Source organism: Podarcis muralis, chromosome 17, assembly GCF_964188315.1.
Source record: "Podarcis muralis chromosome 17, rPodMur119.hap1.1, whole genome shotgun sequence".
NCBI classification, from domain to species: domain Eukaryota; kingdom Metazoa; phylum Chordata; class Lepidosauria; order Squamata; family Lacertidae; genus Podarcis; species Podarcis muralis.
Window position 1 is genome coordinate 36367318 of NC_135671.1, and position 20614 is coordinate 36387931.

Consider the following 20614-nt stretch of genomic DNA (forward strand, 5'->3'; position numbering starts at 1 on the left):
TTTTAATAATAAAATATTTAAATTAAAAAAATTAAAAAAGATTTAACTCTCACAGGGTGCAGAAATGGGAGGACGAGGTGATCAGGCAGGCAGGAAGGGAAAAAATTATTTGGGGGGGGGCGGGGTGTCATCAGATGTATCAGTAGGAAGGTACCTGAAGAGCTGTAGCTGGATGAGTTGATGAGTTGCCCCTTCACCTCCATGTCTGGAAGATTGGTTTCTCTCCTGCTTCCGAGGGACGGGAATCACTTTGATCCAAGACCCATCTGGAACTCCCGGATGGGGGGCCTCAGCTGGTTACTGCCATAGGGAAAGAAGAAGAGAGTGAGGAGCGGGTGTGATTCTGCAGATGCAAGCAGCTGAGTCATCTGTGGAGGGCATGATGCTACAGGAGAGGGATGAACAAATAGAGAGATAGGATCTGCCTGAAGTCAGTGGAGGGCAGGCAATATCACAAGGAGAAGGCAAGATGGTAGAGAAGCATCTCAGACTACGGAGAGCTGAGGAGCACAGGCAGAGTGCACATCTATTCAGGCTTAGGAAAGCTGGGCACAGAGGAGGTTCAGGAGAGCCACTCTCCCCCCAAGAGAGGGTTTTGTCTCCACAGGAACGCTCTGCTTCCCTCAGCTGCCACTCCACAGGTAGCCCTTGAATGGGGCTGGCATTTCCAGGTTCTTCCATGGCTCACAGCCAATGGTCACAACAGGGCTGGGTATGTTCTTGTGGGCCCCCCATCTCCACCATGGGGCACAGCGGGGCTTATATGGTATTGGAAAGGGAGGCAGAGCAACGTAGGCCGAAGCGTCCCAATGGCCTTTTGCCCAAGCATCACTAGCCCCACAAGTGTGCTGGAATCAAGGCTGCACTAAAGGAGGAAAGAGGAAATGTTTCCTTATTATCTGAAGGAGCGTCTCCATCCCCATCGTTCTGCCCGGACACTGAGGTCCTGCTCTGAGGGCCTTCTGGCAGTTCCCTCACTGTGAGAAGCCAAGTTACAGGGAACCAGGCAGAGGGCCTTCTCAGTGGTGGCACCTGCCCTGTGGAACGCCCTCCCACCAGATGTCAAAAGAGAACAACAACTACCAGACTTTTAGAAGACATCTGAAGGCAGCCCTGTTTAGGGAAGCTTTTAATGTTTGATGTATTACGGTATTTTAATATTTTGTTGGAAGCCGCCCAGAGTGGCTGGGGAAGCCCAGCCAGATGGGCGGGGAATAAATAATAAATTATTATTATTAATCTCCCTGGGACTTTCTTCAGGAACTCTTCCATGTACCTGAAGTGCAAGCCATGACAGCCATTGCAGATCCACCCGATGGGCAGGTCCCAGAAGGAGACTACGATTGGCTGTGGGATCCCAGCCTTTCTCTTACATCAGGGCTGTGTTTACCTGTGGTGCTCCAGAGGTTTTTGGACTACAACTCCCATCATCCCTGACTACTGGTCACGCTGAAATTCTCACCATGAGAAGTGGGAGGGCTTCTTGCAGAAGAGACTCCTGTCTCAGAGGATCCTCGGCTTCAACAGGTCACTCAACCTACTTCATGGTGACTAGGGGCTCCAGCGAGTACAGACTGAACCACCTCAAACTGGCCGTTCCTGGACCACATTCTGGGGCTTGTTGGAACCATAACCCAGCAGCCAGGGATGATGGGAGTTGTAGTACAACAGCATCCGATGACCAAAGGCTCCCCTCCCAACCCTGTTCAGGGGCAGTATTTTGGCCAGCTTTGAGTTGCTGAGGTTAAGTCAGTAATTGTGGGGGTTATCATGGATTAGGAACAAACATTAGGCTCTGCCAGGGTCAGACCACCTAGTCCAGCAGTCTGCGGCCAGATAAATAGTCCATGTGAGGATAAACACCACCACCGCCATCTTGCTTGCCCCTCGGCATCTAATAATCACAGGCATATTGCCTCTTGAATATGGACACTGCATTTAGCAATTACATTTCCCTGCTGTAGCTTCACCCTAATTGGCTAGACAAGCTTTTAAAAGCTATGGTTTGCCTGTCTCCTGCCCCCGCAATAGTGCTCTCCACTGAAAGAAGCGTTTTACGTGTATTACGTTGATTGGCATAATTCAGGGTTTCCTTGACAGAGAACGAGACCCAGTTATTAGAGAGGGAGAGAAACCCGAACCTCTCCCTCGTACCTGAGGCTGGCTCAAAGCCAGCGCTCCGGATGGGGTTAGAAGCTGAAGTGCCCACACCCCCAGCTCCCCTCCTCTCTTGTCAACTCATATGTCCACAGACATCCATGGTGGGAAGTCTGGGGGCAGCGAGACAGCTGGCCAGCTCTCCACATTTCTGGGCCCGGGCCAAAGCCCACAGCTGCTTCCCTGCGAGACCAGATCAAGGCCGAGCCCAGCTGGGAGTCCAGGGAACAGCCAGGAAGCCTCCCCGAGTTACGTAACTAATCCCAGTCGCAGCAGAGACCAGAACTGCTCTCGGCATGAATCACACCGAGAACGACATTCGCATCAGGTACAAGGGCCGCAGAGAGCGTTCCACGCATGCCCTGTGGAGCGTAGACGCACCTTGCGCCAAAGATTCTTCTTCCTTGTGCCACAACACCTAATGCATTCATCACTCCCCCCCCACCCATAATTCTCTTTCTCGTACACACACAGCATTGCCAAATGTGAATCCACAGAGCCGAAATCCACACGCACGTCTATGCCTCAATGAGAAGATGGGTCGCGTTGCACGCCAGCGTGACGAACGTGGGAAAGGGAAGGGTATGGGGTGGCACAGAGGAGAGGCTCTGCCAGTCTCTGCTCTCCCCCTTCCCTGCCCCAGGCTCTACCGCAGTCAATTCCTTTGCTATGACTGTTTAGTGTCAACACCTTTCTCCCTACCCCTCCCAGCCACTGCTGGCGGCTCCCTGTTCCCAGGGAGTGGATGAGGGAGGGATCTGCTGTGAGACAGGGCGGAAGAAGGCAGAGCTGTTGCATGTACCCTGTGGTAAAAACAACAGCAACAAGCAAACCTGAGCCAAGGAAATCCAAACTGAGTGCTGACAGCACATCAGCTCCCCACATATTCTATTGCTTTGCAGAACTTTTTCTCCTGGAATAAAATGTCCAGGGGGAGGGGTGTTGCTGAGGCTGCAAGGTGACAGCCTGGTGTAGATTCAGAGCAGGGGTGAGCAACCTATTTCAGCCATGGGCCGGTCCACCGTCCCTCAGACCATGTGGTGGGCCGGACTATATTTGGGGGCGGGGATGAATGAATTCCTATGCCCCACAAATAACCCAGAGATGCATTTTAAATAAAAGGACACATTCTACTCATGTAAAAACATGCTGATTCCCAGACCGTCCGCGGGCTGGATTTAGAAGGCGATTAGGCCGGATCTGGCCCCCAGGTCTTCGTTTGCCTACCCATGGACTAGATCAGGGGTCAGCAAACTTTTTCAGCAGGGGGGCAGTCCACTGTCCCTCAGACCTTGTGGGGGGGGGGGGGACAGACTATATATTTTTGTGGGGAGGGAATGAACGAATTCCTATGCCCCACAAATAACCCAGAGGTGCATTCTAAATAAAAGCACACATTCTACTCATGTAAAAACACACTGATTCCCGGACCGTCCATGGGCAGGATTGAGAAGGCGATTGGGCCGGATCCGGCCCATGGGCCTTAGGTTGCCTACCCCTGATCCAGAGCTTTGTGGTGCTTTGAGAAAGAGCACATTAGTGGACCCCTCCCCTCTCCTTACCTGAAAGTCCCTCCACCCGCCAAATCGTCTATCCTGCAGCAGAGGGCGCATTAGCTCAGGGGCAGAGCAGGCACACTTGGCGTGCAAATGGTCCTGGTTCAAACCCTGGCATCTCTGGGTAGGGCTGGGAAAGATTCAAATCGATAGAGAGTCGCTACCCATCAGTATCAAGAATACTGAGTCACATGGACCGATCAATGTGACTCAGATATGAGGCAGCTTCCAATGACCCTATGAAAACACGGTTTTTCGCTCTGCTCAAGACTCTGGCTTTCTCATGTACGGCTGGAATGGGGGCATTTGGGGCTTGCCAATCAGAAGGTCAGCGGTTCGAATCCCCGCGACGGGGTGAGCTCCCGTTGCTTGGTCCCTGCTCCTGCCAACCTAGCAGTTCGAAAGCACATCAAAAGCGCAAATAGATAAATAGGTACCACTCCGGTGGGAAGGTAAACAGCATTTCCATGCGCTGCTCTGCTTCGCCAGAAGCGGCTTAGTCATGCTGGCCACATGACCCGGAAGCTGTACGCCGGCTCCCTCAGCCAATAAAGCGAGATGAGCGCCGCAACCCCAGAATCGGCCACGACCGGACTTAATGGTCAGGGGTCCCTTTACCTTTACCAGCCTGTGGCTGAAGCACCAGGCCCTCTGCACACATGATGCAGGGGCATAGAATATAATCAGCCTTGAACTATGCTGTGCTAAAGGGGGCATAATAATAATAATAATAATAATTTATACCCTGCCCATCTGGCTGGGTTTCCCCAGCCACTCTGGGTGGCTTCCAACAAAATATTAAAACATTAAACATTGTCTATTTAATATCTATTAAAGATTAGAAGCTTCCCTAAGCAGGGCTGCCTTCAGATGTCTTCTAAAAGTCTGGTACTTGTTTTTCTCTTTGACATCTGATGGGAGGGTGCTCCATGGGGCTGGTGCCACTACCGAGGAGGCCCTCTGCCTGGTTCCCTGTAACTTGGCTTCTCGCAGCGAGGGAACCACCAGAATCATGGAACTTTGGAGTGTCAGGCATAGCCCTACTGGCTTTAGCCCAAACGTAGCAGAGTTTTCCTGCACAGCGAAGAAGCTAGTTGTGGCAGTAATGACAAGTCAGCTAGACTCAGAATAACTATTTACAGGATTTATTAAAAAGAAAAATAAAACCAGCAGAGTTTCTGCATACAAATCAAAGCAAAATAAACCCTCTCTTTCTCTCTCTCAAAACCATACACAGCACTTCTACTCCTAACAACACCTCACTTCAAACTGAGCTAGCAATCCCTTGATAACAGAGTTGAGTGCTGGTCGTTAACCAATCAGAGTAAGTAGTTTCTAGGTCAAGCAGACCTGGGCTTTCTGCCAAGAGTAAATTGACACCAGCCTGAGTTAATTGTGCGAAGCTAGAATCTGCAAGTTTCCCACGAGAACCAATTAACAGAAACTGAAACTGAAACTGAACACCCCCTCACAGATTCTGCTGAACAATTAACACCAAATACACCTATGTAGAAGATCATTTTTCCAGCAAACCTAAACCCTTGCACATTCGCTTGTTCTTTACCTTTGCCAATGGTTTAGTTAACACATCTGCTACATTTTCTTCACTTGATACATAAGTACAGGTGATTACATTGTCTTGTACACAGCAACGTACATTTTGGTATTTTACAGAGATATGTTTGGAACGCGATTTGAAACCCTCTGTTTTACTTAAGGTTATACAAGCTTGATTATCAATGTAAACTTGTACTGGTTCTCCACAATTTACATTTAAATCTGCTAACAAATGCTTGAAATAAATCACCTCGTTGCACAATTCACTCAATGCGGCGTACTCTGATTCCGTTGATGACACACTTACAACGTCTTGCTTGCGTGACCGCCAGCTGATTAAAGCTCCACCGACCATTATGACTAGTCCTGTGACAGATTTTCTATCCGGCAAATTTCCCCAGTCACTATCACAGTAGCAACTCAACATTTCATCCTCTGAAGAATTTAATTGTAACATATAGCCAATTGTCTGTTTGAGATACCTCAGAACTTGTTTTACCCCTTTCCAGGCATTTAGTGTGGGTTTTGAGACCAATCTACTTAGTATGCCTACTGCATAGCTAATATCAGGTCTGGACCACTGTGCTATATACAATAAACTTCCAATTACAGAGTGATATACATCAGGATGTTCAAATTCAGGACTCTCATCTATATGAAGTGTTTTTATGAAACCTGGATCCATAGGCACCACTGCCCCTTTGCAATCCTGCATCCTGTATGTAGTCAGTAGTTGTTTAACTTTGTTCTGCTGACTAATTAGACAGCTGCCATCTTGGGCCCAGCACACTTCCAACCCTAGATATGTCCTAACCGGGCCTAAGTCTTTCACTTTGAACTTACTGGACAATTGTTTGGCAAACCTTTTAGTTTGTTTATCTGTTTTTCAGGCATACAAAACATCATCTACATAAATCAGACAAAACTCTTGATCACTGCCTGTACCACGTACATAAACACAATTGTCAGCTGTACTCTGCTTGAAACCAAATGACACTAAGGCCTCATGGAAACATTTGTTCCAAGATCTTGCAGCCTGTTTGAGACCGTATAGAGCTTTGTTTAATTTTAACACTCTATTGGAACCTGTCTCATAACCAGGCGGTTCAGCTAGATACAGGTCTTCTGATATTGATGCATGTAAATATGCAGTCTGAATGTCAAAATGGTTTAACAGGAGTTTTCTCTTTGCTCCAAGCGTTAAAATCAGCCTTACACTGTCTCCCTTAGCAGTAGGGGAAAAAGTCTCGTCATAATCTTTTCCAGGCCTCTGAGAGTATCCTTGAGCCACTAAACGAGCTTTGTATTTGTACTCTCCTGTCACCAGAGGTTTAAGTTTGTACACCCACCTGCAGCCTACAATCTTTGCCCCCTCAGGCGCTGCTACTGGTGTAAAAACCTTGTGCTCATTCAGAGAGGACATCTCTTCCTCCATTGCCTGTTTCCAGAGCTCTGCCTCCTCTTTTGGTAACTTTAACACCTCCTGAAAACTCTTGGGTTCTGCAATTACACTAAACACATTTGCAGTATCTGGAGAAAAACGCACCGGAGGCACTCCTTTGTTTTGTCTTTTAGATCTTCTGGGAGAAAATTTTTCTTCTGACCCACTTTCCTCCTCAGAACTACGACCTCTCTTTTGTTGCTTAGCAACTGGTCTTTGGCTAACTCCACTTTCTTGAGAGCTCTTATCTGAACTTTCCTCCCCCTCAGACTCTGATTCTCTGTGTCTACTTTCAGAGTCATGAAGCTCCTGGGAAGGTTCAAACCAAACCTCAGTATTGGCATGTAGTCTCTCCCAGCCACTATGTTCACAAAAACTGGCATTCCTGGAGATCACAATGCCATTTGTCCCTTCAGCAAAGCGGAAACTTTTTCCCAGCTCCTGGTAACCCACAAACACTAACTGTTTGGTCTTAGGATCTCCCTTCTTCCTCATTTGTTTTGGAATTAATACCGAGGCTTTTGATCCAAACACATGCAAATGGTCAATTTTGGGTTTTTTCTGAAACAATTTAAAATACGGGGTTGTACCTATTGTTTGATGAAAGAGCCTGTTTTGGAGATAACACGCGGTGAGCATGCTCTCCCCCCAATAAGACATGGGCAAATCAGCATCGTCAAGCATGGCAAACATCATATCTTGTAAAGATCTGTTTTTTCGTTCTGCAACGCCATTCTCCTCTGGGGAAAAAACGTTCGTTTTTCTATGCCCAATGCCACGCTTTTGTAACCAATCTTTAAAGGCATTTGACATAAATTCGCCACCTCTGTCCGTCTGAATCCTTTTAAGTTTAATGGACAGAAATCTTTCCACAGATGCCACCCAGCCTTTAAACTTAGTGAACACGTCACCCTTATTCTTCATGGGAAAAACCCAGGAGTAACGCGTGGCGTCATCCACAATTGTTAGTGAAAAGCGCGATCCACCCCTGCTTACAGCAAATGGACCAATTACGTCCATGTGAACCAGCTGTAGCGGTGCCTCACTAACTCTGTCGCTTCTGGGGTAAGAGACTCTGTGGGTTTTAACCTTTTTACAAACATTACAATCAAGGTACTTGTTACAACTCTTTAAGTTACCCCCATCAGCCAATTCAGACATTTTTAGTACACTTTTCCAGCAAGCATGCCCCATTTTCCTATGCAATAAGTGCACACAGTTGTCATGTATAGCTTTGTTATTCACTGCAGGCTTAGATTTACTGACTACTGCTGCAACTTGAGATCCTGCTTTAAGCCAAAACAAGCCTCCCTCTGACTTAGCAGTGCCTAAAATCTCACCAGCCTTCTTAATAATGCAACTGTCTCCTTCAAAATACACTTTAAACCCAGCTTTTAGCAAACAATCTACAGACATCAGATTGCTCCTTAATGACGGCACACAAAGTACATTTTGCAGGCATTCACGAAGACAAGGAACAAAAACTGCACCCCCCGAAATCACTTCGGAAGTACTTCCGTCTGCTAGAGCCACCTGGCTGCGCTGTGCTGAGTTCTTGGAAACAAACAAGTCATCTGAGTTCACGATGTGGCGAGATGCTCCCGAATCGACCACCCAGACCGCTTGTTTCTCATCAGCAATCTTGACCTCGCCGGTCACCAGCTGAGCCGACTGTTTTTGTTTGAAGAACTTTTTACGCTGCTGCTGCTGCTGATCTCGTCTCTGCTCCTGCACCGGCAACTGAGACTTGACCAACTCCGGACATTGTCGTTTTAGATGCGCTGAAGACCCACATCGGAAACAACGCCTAACAGCAAACGCTGACTCCTCACCGGTACGCTGCTTTTGCGTCACCTCTGGCACGGCATGAGAACTCCTTTCAAACCGCCCACCTGTAGAAGCCTCTGCAGCCAACGACCTTTCTTGCCTCTTCTGCCATTCTTCAATCAAACGCCCAGTAACGTAACTGACTGATAAATCATGCTCCTGCATGCCTTCTAGAGACAAAACTAAATTATCCCAGCTTTCCGGGAGAGAACTCAAAATAATAGCCACCTTCTCCTGCTGGTCTAACGGACAGTCTCTTTCCTGTAGCGCAGTAAACTTTAACTGTAAACTGTGTAGGTGTTCCTGCATTGTAACCCCAGGCTGTAACATTGCCTTGTACAATGCCTTGCGAATGAACAGCTTGGAAACCGCTGTCTCACGCACATGGAGTTCTTTAAGTGCTTGCCACACACCTCTAGCTGTCTTGATTCCCCTCACATACGGCAACTGGGAATCTTCCAGCCCCAAGACAATTGTGGCCCTTGCTCTTTGGTCGTTATCGAGGTCTTCATCATCAGGCTTCGCAGGAAACTTACTCACCACTTGCCAGAGACGATCCCTCTGCAGCACTGCCTGCATGCGTTCCGACCACAGCAAGTAATTGGAGTCATTCAGACGCTCAAAAGCCATCTGAACTGGTTGTGAGGCCATCTTGAGAGCGATGTCCCTGGAACCCGGAACCAGCTACTCACGACCACCGAGAGAGAAAACAGGAACCACAGCACCCAGCACTCACACGCTGCAGCTGTTGTCCTTGTGTCCACTGCGTCACCAGCTCACCACGGTCAGGAACCAGCCAGAGTCCATCTGCTGCACCAGCAGGAACAACAACTTCTGGAACTACTGGAACCAACGCCGTTGATGCTGACACCACCGCAACTCAGGCTGGCAGCACAATGCCCATAACCTCATGGAACTTTGGAGTGTCAGGCATAGCCCTACTGGCTTTAGCCCAAACGTAGCAGAGTTTTCCTGCACAGCGAAGAAGCTAGTTGTGGCAGTAATGACAAGTCAGCTAGACTCAGAATAACTATTTACAGGATTTATTAAAAAGAAAAATAAAACCAGCAGAGTTTCTGCATACAAATCAAAGCAAAATAAACCCTCTCTTTCTCTCTCTCAAAACCATACACAGCACTTCTACTCCTAACAACACCTCACTTCAAACTGAGCTAGCAATCCCTTGATAACAGAGTTGAGTGCTGGTCGTTAACCAATCAGAGTAAGTAGTTTCTAGGTCAAGCAGACCTGGGCTTTCTGCCAAGAGTAAATTGACACCAGCCTGAGTTAATTGTGCGAAGCTAGAATCTGCAAGTTTCCCACGAGAACCAATTAACAGAAACTGAAACTGAAACTGAACACAGAAGGCCCTCAGGCTGGACCTCAGTGTCCGGGCAGAACGATGGGGGTGGAGATGCTTCCACAGGGTTGGAATTTACCGGTATGTATTTTCTCACTTGGGTGACTGTATGGCTTTCCCCCATCCAATTCATCCTTGTTTACGGTCCCGTAAAAGCTGCTATTATTCCTGTTTTACATATGGCAGAAACGGGAGAAAGCCAAAGGGAGTTGGCTGAACCCAGGCCTGCAGGGTTCTGAAACTCTTACCACTGGCTTATTCTCGAAACAAAAGAGCAAATCAAGGTTGAGACCAGGAGAACAGTAGCTGGAGGGTAAATTCAGGTAGGTTTGAGGAGGAGGACAGGAAAAATAAAGAGAAAGAGGGGGGAAGGGAGAGAACCCAGCATTTTATGAGCTGGGATTGTGATGCATGGGCAGAGTTCAGCAGGTGGAGCCCTTCCCCGGAAATCCTTGCAACACCTGGTCACGTCATCTTGGCTGGCTGCCTGAGGCAAAGGTTCACCTAATCCCCAGACAAGAGTCAAAATGGGCAGGCCAATACCTATCTTCCAGAGTCAGCAAGGTAGCAATTTCCTGCAATCCCTCCCCCCTAGATCTTGCCTCGGAAAGCATTAATTTCCACCATGGAGAGCAAAATATACCATCCAGGAATCCTGGCTTCCAGTCACAGCTTTGGTTGAGCCAGGACTCAGCCCCAGGACTCTTTTTCAATACCTGGGCTCGCCCGTAAACACACAAAGCAGACAGAGCGCTTGTGGGTGCCACAATCGGAGCCACAATCAGGCTCCACCACACATTACAGAGAAAGAGGAATTCAAGCTAAAGCAGGAAATGTCTAAGCAGTCTTAGGTCCCAGTAATGCCAAAAATGAAGAACCATTTCACATTTTCCCTCTATATTCCACAGCCCTCCTTACTTAACCCAGCTCAATTGTTCACTCAAGGCTTCATGGCTGAGGGAAAACTTGAACCTGGGTGTCCCCAATCTTAGCCTGACACTCTAACCACCTACACCACAGTGTTTCTCATGTGGCACGAAGACCAAATCATGTACAGTACTTTGTCTCTCTTCGCTGGGTCATATTGGGTTGGCAATGAACCTGGGGTTCAAGTCCCTGTTTAAGCCAATAACTCATTCAGTGGGTCTGGACCAAGCCGGGATCTCTCTTACCCTCAGTTTTCCTCACCTGTGCAATGGGATGGCTAGTGTCCGACCTCAGAATTGTACAGAAGCACAGTAGTTATCCCGGGCATTTATGTAGCGTTTTTGCAGGCTCAAAAACCCTTGTGATATTTACAGTGACTTTGTAAAGCAGGTGAATGTCATTATTACTCACAGGTAGCTCAGTTGGTAGAGCATGAGACTTAATCTCAGGGTCGTTTTGCGTCGGGCGAAAGATTCCTGCATGGCAGGGGGTTGGACTAAATGATCTTGGTGGTCCCTTCCAACTCTACATTTCTATGATTCTATCTCTATACTGCAGAAGACGAGTGGGGGCTGAATCTGGGAGAGCGCAGCTTGCCACCTGGTGAGTTGATGGCAAAGGCATGCATGATTCAAACCCAGGACTTTTTGATTCATAGTTAGTCTCTTACAGCCACAAAGCTGTGCCAAGTCTATACATAAAATTAATGTACAACAAAGTAATTAGTGTTTGGAAGAGAAGCAGTGCCATCATTACATTTCAAATGCCTCGGTGATCAGGCATCGGGGATATTTCTAGACTTGTTTTAAATAATAATCCCATCTGCCTGGGTTTGTCTCCCACACCCATTCTGAGAAAGCCTGCTGTGAAAGACACGCGTCTACTCGGAACTCTGATCCACTGCTGTAAAAGACACGCGTCTACACGGAACTCTGATCCACTGCTGCAAAAGATACGCGTCTACTCGGAACTCTGATCCACTGCTGCAAAAGACACGCGTCTACTCGGAACTCTGATCCACTGCTGCAAAAGACACGCGTCTACTCGGAACTCTGATCCACTGAGTTCAGTGGGACTTCACTGGGGAAATAATGCGCACAGGATTGAAGTATCCCCTTCCCCCAAGTCTTCCTGCTGTGTTTTCTAAGGACAGAAAGGTGCGGCCAATTCCTTCCAAAGCCAAATACTCTTAAGGTTCAAGGAAGGACCCTCGTCCCGTGCTCAGCTCGGAGCAAATCCGAGTGCGCTCTTTCTCCTCCGGCGCCGACCCCTCTCTCTCCGCTCTCCCACCTGGAAGCGGCACCTCCGTGGGAAAAACCCGCAACTTCTCCAAAGTTTCCAAGGCGCGCCCCCCACACCCCGTGCCCCTTGGCCTGGGGGAGGTCAGCTTAGATCAGGCTCCGGGGGCCAGCCTCGTGAGAGACACCCCCCCCAACTAAGGCTCCCCCTGCGCCGCCACCCCCGCCCGGCGGCTTACAGATCAGGAAACAAAGCAGAAAAAGGAAACGTGGGGCTTTAACCAGCAGCTTCCATCCCGAGAGATGTCTTGGGGGGGGTTAGGATCCCTGCCCCCCCCGGAAGCAGCTGCGATCGCCCTCCTGCCCCGTCGTTTCCCACCCCCACCCCCCCAAAAAAACTTTTGCAAACTTGCCCGAACTTTGGGCGACTCTAAGCGGCCGCCTCCCCCGCGACGCGCGCCCCCGCCTCGCCGAAGCGCGCCCTCACCTCGCTCCTTCCTTGGCTGGTCGGGGGCGAGTTGGGGAGGAGACCCGGAACGGGCCAACGGCGGCAGCGCTGGCCGAACCCGAACTGCCGGCGGAGAAGAAGAAGGCGCCGCCAAAGGCAGCCGGGGAGGGGGAGGGGCCACACCTGTTAACCCTCGCCTGGCCGCGGGCTGGCCAAGCGCGGAGGCTGGCAGGCGAGGGGGGGAGGGGATAGGGGAAAAGGGGGGTAGGCAGATCCTTTGGGAGGGGGAGCCCTTCTTCTTTCACCCCAGATGGGCATGGGTGCGCAGGTGGTCGGCGATCACCCAGTGGGCAAAAAGGACGCTCGTCACGTGCTCAGAAGCACCCTTGAAGGACAACTGTTGTTGTTTGGTTGTGTCCGACTCTTCGTGACCCCATGGACCAGAGCACGCCAGGCACTCCTGATGACTATGAGGGCCACTCCATTTCTTTTACGGGTTTCTTGCCCACAGTAGTAGATATGATGGTCATCCGAAGTGAATTCGCCCATTCCCGTCCATTTTAGTTCACTGATGCCCAGGATGTCAATATTTATTCTTGCCATCTCATTTTTGACCACCTCCAACCTACCCAGGTTCATGGTTCTTACATTCCAGGTTCCTATGCAATATTTTTCTTTACAGCATTGGACTTTCCTTTCGCTTCCAGGCATATCCACAACTGAGCGTCCTTTCGGCTTTGGCCCAGCCGCTTCATCAGCTCTGGATCTACTTGTACTTGCCCTCCGCTCTTCCTCAGTAGCATGTTGGACGCCTTCCGACCTGAGGGGCTCATCTTCCAGCGTCATAACTTTTATATGCCTGTTGTCTTTGTCCATGGAGTTTTCTTGGCAGGGATACTGGAGTGGCTTGCCGGTTCCTGCTCCAGGTGGATCACATTTGGTCAAAACTCTCCACTATGACCTGTCCATCTTGGGTGCCCTGCTCGGCATAGTTCATAGCTTCTCTGAGTTATTCAAGCCCCTTTGCCACAGCAAGGCAGTGATCCATGAAGGGGTGAAGGACAAGTAAAGGTAAAGGTAAAGGTACCCCTGCCCGTACGGGCCAGTCTTGACAGACTCTAGGGTTGTGCACCCATCTCACTCAAGAGGCCGGGGGCCAGCGCTGTCCGGAGACACTTCCGGGTCACGTGGCCAGCGTGACAAGCTGCATCTGGCGAGCCAGCGCAGCACACGGAACGCCGTTTACCTTCCCGCTAGTAAGCGGTCCCTATTTATCTACTTGCACCCGGGGGTGCTTTCGAACTGCTAGGTTGGCAGGCGCTGGGACCGAGCAACGGGAGCGCACCCCGCCGCGGGGATTCGAACCGCGCCTCTCCCCCGCCAGGAGGGGGCAGCAGAGGGGCCATTACCTCCACAGGGAATGGGGACCAGGGATGGGACACACACTCCATGCTCAATAATCTGGTTGGAGGGGCGTTAGTGGACATGGTGTCCGCCAGATGTTGATGGACTACAATTCCCATCATCCCTGACCACTGCCCATACTGGCAGCAGTTGAGGAGAGTTGTAGTCCAACAGCTGAAAGGAACTAGCTGCCACCTCTGCATAGTAAACACAACCCAAGGCAAAAAAAATTCCTTCCAGTAGCACCTTAAAGACCAACTAAGTTAGTTCTTGGTATGAGCTTTCATGTGCATGCACACTTCTTCAGATACACTGAAACAGAAGTTGCCAGATCCTTCTATATAGTGAGAAGGTGGGGAGGGGTATTACTCAGAAGGGTGGTGGGAATGGGTGATTTGAGGTGCTACTGGAAGGAATTTTTTTTGTTTTGACTATGGCAGACCAACACGGCTACATATCTGTAACAACAACCCAAGGCAGTTCATCCTTTCCAACAGGATGGAGACACAAAACACAGATGGGCAAACAGGCAGCGGATATACAGTGGTACCTCGGGTTACATACACTTCAGGTTACAGACGCTTCAGGTTATAGACTCCACTAACCCAGAAATAGTACCTCAGGTTAAGAACTTTGCCTCAGGATGAGAACAGAAATCGCGCGACGGCGGGAGGCCCCATTAGCTAAAGTGGTGCTTCAGGTTAAGAACAGTTTCATGTTAAGAACGGACCTCCGGAACGAATTAAGTACGTAACCAGAGGTACCACTGTACAGTGAAGTAACACACAGTGTTATAACACACACATTTGCCTTTCTCTTTACTGCCCCATGGGGCAGATTTATTTACGCCTGGTGTAGAGGATTGGTGGAAGTAGGTTGTAAAGTTTCTACCATTGTTTTTTGTGAACTTGATGGGTTATCTTCGATTTCCTTGATGTTTTTGCTTTTCTTTTTCTTTGCTTCTGGTTTAGTAATGAATGTAAAAGCCAAGTAAAAACACTCTTCCCAAAACCCTTAAACACACACACACACACACACACACACACACAGCGCACCCCCACTGCCCAACCCTAGCCATTGTTTAGCTCACACTGTGTAAAATCCGAGTTCACAGATCAATTCTGGGGACTGATTTAATGTTGCTCCTGCAACAATTGCACTGAGGAATAATTCCTGGAGGGGAAAAAGTTCCTGATTTCATCAGCTTACACTTCCAAATGAGGTTGTTGTAGCTTTGCCTGGTTTGTAGCTTCCTGCATGCTGTTGTGCTACCCATCTGGATTGAGGAGGAAACTTGGGGAGGTGAGAGCCCTTTAACATATTTTGCAGGATGAACCAACAGGTAGAATTCTGGACTGGACCATTTTAGACCAGAGGTGGGGGGGGGATACATTGTTCACTGTTCTCCCAGATGAACAAAAAGCTTTAAAGCTGCCAACAAAACAGGGAAATACTGAGGTTTGCTGTATGTATGGAGTTGTGTCTTGCTGTTTTTAACACGGGAAAGTGCTGAAAAACGGGGGGGGGGGCACACCCACACCCCACACTGCAGTCTGAAGAACTCCGGTCCAGAATTCTACCACTTGGTTCTGGACATTGTGGGCCTGGTCTACTCATGGGCAAGGACGGAGGTGGCAATGGAACGGGCTGCACCATTCCTGGAGGCCAGAAGGTTGTGTTTGAATGTAAAAGGATTTCTTTAAAATCCTGCAGAAATAATGGCATCAAATAAGGGTAGAGGTTGCAACCTAGCTTTTTCCCTGTTGTGGTACTTGCTTGCAGGGTAGATTCATTTGTGTACCCAGATAATTATGCTTAAAATGCCGCCCTCACGGTGATGCAATCCTCACAACACCCCTGTAAGGTAGGTTCGCCTGCTTGGGACTCTACCACTTCTTTCTGTTGCATGTAGGGACCTGGCCATGTACACAGATTTTAAAATGATACCATAAACGTGGCATCAGCGTATAGCAAAGGAATGTGGGAATCTAAAAGGTAAAGATTAGGTCCAGTCGTGGCCGACTCTAGGGTTGCGGCGCTCATCTCGCTTTATTGGCTGAGGGAGCTGGCGTACAGCTTCCGGGTCATGTGGCCAGCATGACTAAGCCGCTTCTGGTGAACCAGAGCAGTGCACGGAAACGTCGTTTACCTTCCCGCCGGAGCGGTACCTATTTATCTACTTGCACTTGACGTGCTTTTGAACTGCTAGGTTGGCAGGAGCAGGGACCGAGCAACGGGAGCTCACCCCATCGCAGGGATTCGAACCGACGACCTTCTGATCGGCAAGCCCTAGGTTCTGTGGTTTAACCCACAGCGCCACCTGCGTCAGACCATTGGCAACAGCGCCCCCCTGCGATTTCTGATACAGGGGTCTTTCCCAGCCCTTTATGGTAATGGTGGGATTTGAACTCGGTGCTTTGAGATAAAAGCCCTCCCTTCACCTTAGGCCAAGCACCAATGGATCATAAATCAGCAGGTAACGTAACAATAATTAATAATATTTTTATTATTTATACCCCACCCATCTGGCTGGGTTTCCCCAGCTACTCTGGGCGGCTTCCAGCACCTGTAAAACATAATAAAACGTCAAGGGTGTTGACAGGCTTGTGAGATATGCGCATAATCTGCACCACCTGGAACACTCTCCTGTGAATCCAGACACCTTTTCATTCCTCAAACTCCTGAGCACCCCTTTCGTCTAGCTCAGTCCCGACTCCCTGCCCCCTCCCACCCCTCTGTCCCAGGGGGTGGTACAGCCCAGCTCTCTCCTGCTGCCCTGTGTTTGTCTTAGCCTGGGATGAGATCAGATTCCGCACATTCCTGGCTCCCTGCCCTGCAGGTAGAAGCAGAGAGCGTGAGCCAAAGGGCCCCACAGCGTCCCCAGAGTGACCGCCCTGAGCCTCTCGCTCCATCTAGTGGTTGTCTGACCCCTTTCACAAAGACCTGCCATTTATTTCAAAAGAACTGGTAGAACAAGGGCCATATGGTTGCTGTTCCTACCACATTCTTACAACAGCAGATTGTTGCACAGTAAAGTGTGTTGCCGAGAGAGGGAGGGAGGGAGAGAGTTTCGGCTATCACTACATCTCGGTCTAAGCAAAACCACAGAGCTGCCGAGAAGAAAGAACCATCTCTCGGCCCATTTCCATCTTGCCACCTTCCTAGGGGAAAAGCAAGCTTTCAAGCTGACTCGAATTAACAACGCCATGGGCATACAGTTATTTTTTTAATTAAAAAAATATTATCGCTAACCATTTATACAACACAGCTCAAGGATTCAAAGAGCTTCTTGTGCCTGTTAATTCTTACTAGGGCTGCGATGCAATTTTAAGACGACGTATCAGTTAATCAGATAAATTCCAGGGCAAGCCTATCCTTTGGCTCAGCTACCAGATATGGCTGTGAATGCATCAAAGCATGTTATGAATGGTGCTGTTTTTAGCTCGGAAGCAACAGCTTGGGGGAAAAGCTGCATCTCCAAGGCAGAACATCTGCCTTGCATGCAGAAATTCCCAAGCTCAGGTGCCAGGTAGGGCTGCATACAGTACATACACCTGTAAGACAGAAAACACGCCACACTTTTTAAGGCAGTTACCCCGCAGGAGGGAGTTCAATCTATCGTTTAATTTCAATTCAGCATCATGATCCCTTTCTCAGTTCTGATCCATTAGAAGCCTGCGCCCCCCCCCCCAATGGCCCACAGGATGCCCTGCCAAACTCCCTGCAATATTTTGCAACATGCTGCTGCTATTGAGCTATCCTACCTTGCAATGTCGACTGAAATGTAGTCTGCAGACCCTTAATTACCTGCCAGCTTCAGTCTGTTGCTCATGGTTCAAAAAACGCATCGTCTCCAGTAACTACCTTGATCTCTCCAGGACCTGCAACAAAACCCCTACTCTCCATGGCTGAAGATGAGGATGAGGAGGGGAGAAGAACTGGGGAATGAAAACCTTTGTGTGTGGCTGGGTAACATGCTCAGAGGAAAAAAATGGGGCTGGCTGGTCTGAAAACTAACAGAATTGAGCAGAAAGTAAGTCGGGAAATTATCTGGGGGTTTTATGAAAGCCATTTCTTGGAACGTGCATGGATATATAGCTTTTAAGGTAAAGGGACCCCTGACCATTAGGTCCAGTCGTGGCCGACTCTGGGGTTGTGGCGCTCATCTCGCTTTATTGGCTTCCGGGTCATGTGGCCAGCACACGGAAACGCCGTTTACCTTCCCGCCGGAGCGGTACCTACCATATTTTTCGCTCCATAGGGCGCACCAGACCATAGGGCGCACCTAGTTTTTAGGGGGGGAAATAAAGAAGAAAAATATTATTCCCCCCCCCCCCAGCCTCAAAGAGCAAAGAAGCCAAGACAGCGAGCAGGATCCATCCCGCTGGCTGTCTTGGCTTCCTCTTTAGCCACGCGCAACCTCTCCAGCCGGGAGAGGCTGCTTGTGGCTTTGTTTTTAGCCGCGGGGCTGAGGAAGCCCGAGCTTCCCCCGACCCCAGCCCTCAAAACAGGCAGCTATCCGCAAGCCTTCCGAGTGCAGCGGGAACTCCTGCTGTGCTCAGAAGGCTTGTGGATACCTGCCTGAAGCCCAGGGAGCGCAGCGGCAGTTGGCTTCAGGCTTCAGGCTGCAGGATAGCTGCCTGAAAGCCTGCATTCGCTCCATAGGACGCACACACATTTCCCCTTCATTTTTGGAGGGGGAAAAGTGCATCCTATAGAGCGAAAAATACGGTATTTATCTACTTGCACTTTGATGTGCTTTCAAACTGCTAGGTTGGCAGGAGCTGGGACTGAGCAACGGGAGCTCATCCCGTCATGAGGATTCGAACCTCTGACCTTCTGATCAGCAAGTCCTAGGCTCTGTGGTTTAACCCACAGTGCCACCCATGTCCCTATATAGCTTTTATTTCCTTTCAAAATAATGAATCTTTTGGAGTTGTAAAAATCTAAGACTTTTCTGAAGTATTGAATATTATACAAACAAGTACAGGCTAGAATCTTAAGCAACTTCAACTTGACAAGCAAGCTTGTATAATGATTTTGGCTTTTAAAAAGTGTAATAATAGAATATTAATTAATTAATTTTTTTAAAAAAGCATCCTTAGGTTCTTCTGCATATGGGACACCAGGGAGAAGATAGAAAACCTCTGTGGTTCTTGCTGCACTGCACATTTCACATGCCGGCGCATTGCTATTGTGAAAGAATGCAGGGGAACAGAGAATCAGAAACCATGTACTCCCACAGGTCACTCCCCAATCCCAAAGAACAGAACATTGCTTCCAGTCTGATGCCAATATTTTTACAGCCAAGAACAGCACAGGACAGGCAGGTCTGCTAATGTCTGATTCTGGAACTCAGATCTTTGATATCCTCTTCTTTAGCACAGGCGGCAAACAACACCTTTCTTAGGAACAGAAGTTTTTGATAGAGCAAGCAAGCTTTTGACTTACACTGAACACTTCTTCAGGCTGGATGCTAAACAGAACATTTGTGTCAGGGGTGAGAGAGAAATATGCCACTGCTTTGCTCTGAAGACATGCGCTTTGGAGGGGAGAGGAAAGTGCGCACAACACGGGAAATCCAAAGACAGAGTAAAAATCGCAGTGTCTCCAGAATCACCGCTGTACCACACTACAGGGGTACCTTGGTTCTCAAACTTAATCCATTCCGGAAGCCCGTTCCAAAACCAAAGCGTTCCAAAAGCAAGGTGCGCTTTCCCATAGAAAGTAACGCAAAATGGATTAATCCGTTCCAGACAACCCTAAAACAGCCATTTAACGTGAATTTTACTATCTAATGAGACCATTGATCCATAAAATGAAAGCAGTAAACAATGTACAGTGGAACCTCAGGTTATGGCAGGGATCCACCGCAAGCAGAAAACGATGCAACCCAAAGTGTCGCATCTGTGCATGTGCGTGGTGTGATTTAGCGCTTCTGCACGTGCGCGAATGGTGCGAACCTGGAAGTAAACCCGTTCCAGTACTTCCGGGTTTCCGACGGTTGCAAGCCAAGGGTGATGTAAGCCGGAGGCAATGTAACCTGAGGCTCCACTGTACTGTAGTCACACAATCAATCAATCAATCAATCAGTAGCTGAACTGAGTTACACACGGTCACAAAAAGAAGAAAAAAGAGTCGCAAAAACAAAAACGCAAAATAAATAGCAAAAACAGACAGACCTCAGCGTAACACTCAAAACGGAAGCATGGCACTCAAAACGGAAGTGCGGCACTCAAAATGGAGCACGTTCAGCTTCCGAAAAAGGTTCGCAAACTGGAACACTTACTTCCTGGTTTGCAGTGTTTGGGTTCCAAGTTGTTTGAGTACCAAGGCGTTTGAGAACCAAGGTACCACTGTAGTCAGGGGCGGTGCTGAAGCTCATATGCCACTTGCACGTGGAAAGACAGAGCAACTGAATTCACAAAGGGGACATGGCCTTTACACACACACTGTTCCCAAAACATCACCCGCAGCCTGCAATGAACCCATTACTCAAAGTTCTGCAGGCAAGGGTTCAAATCCTGCTCTGCTCCTGACAGTCACCGCTCTGGAGCCCAGCACATGTATGGGAAACAAGGAGAAACCCACACAACACCCTGCCCACATAGCTCCCTGGGCAGGAGGTCTGCAGAGAGCCCTCCTGGCAGAAGGGTTCAAGACCCACCAGGGAAGAAAAGGACTCTATTGACAAGCAGC

The 20614-nt window shown here is 48.9% G+C and overlaps 1 protein-coding gene across 7 annotated transcripts in view; it reads right to left on the reverse strand.

The window, feature by feature from the left end:
* CCDC120 (coiled-coil domain containing 120) overlaps positions 1 to 20614 on the reverse strand; it is a 45907-nt gene that overhangs the window by 10704 nt on the left and 14589 nt on the right. For 4 of the 7 annotated variants that reach the window (XM_028711881.2, XM_028711879.2, XM_028711880.2 and 1 more), the window contains exons 1-2: positions 12551 to 12688; positions 155 to 300 (exon numbers count right to left, since the gene is read on the reverse strand). In XM_028711881.2, coding sequence (XP_028567714.2) covers positions 155 to 203 — 49 coding nt within the window. In that variant the 5' untranslated portion in view covers positions 204 to 300; positions 12551 to 12688. Of the gene's footprint in view, positions 1 to 154; positions 301 to 12476; positions 12689 to 20614 lie in introns of those variants that run through there. The other 3 variants (XM_028711878.2, XM_028711877.2, XM_077921175.1) reach the window with 2 other exon arrangements.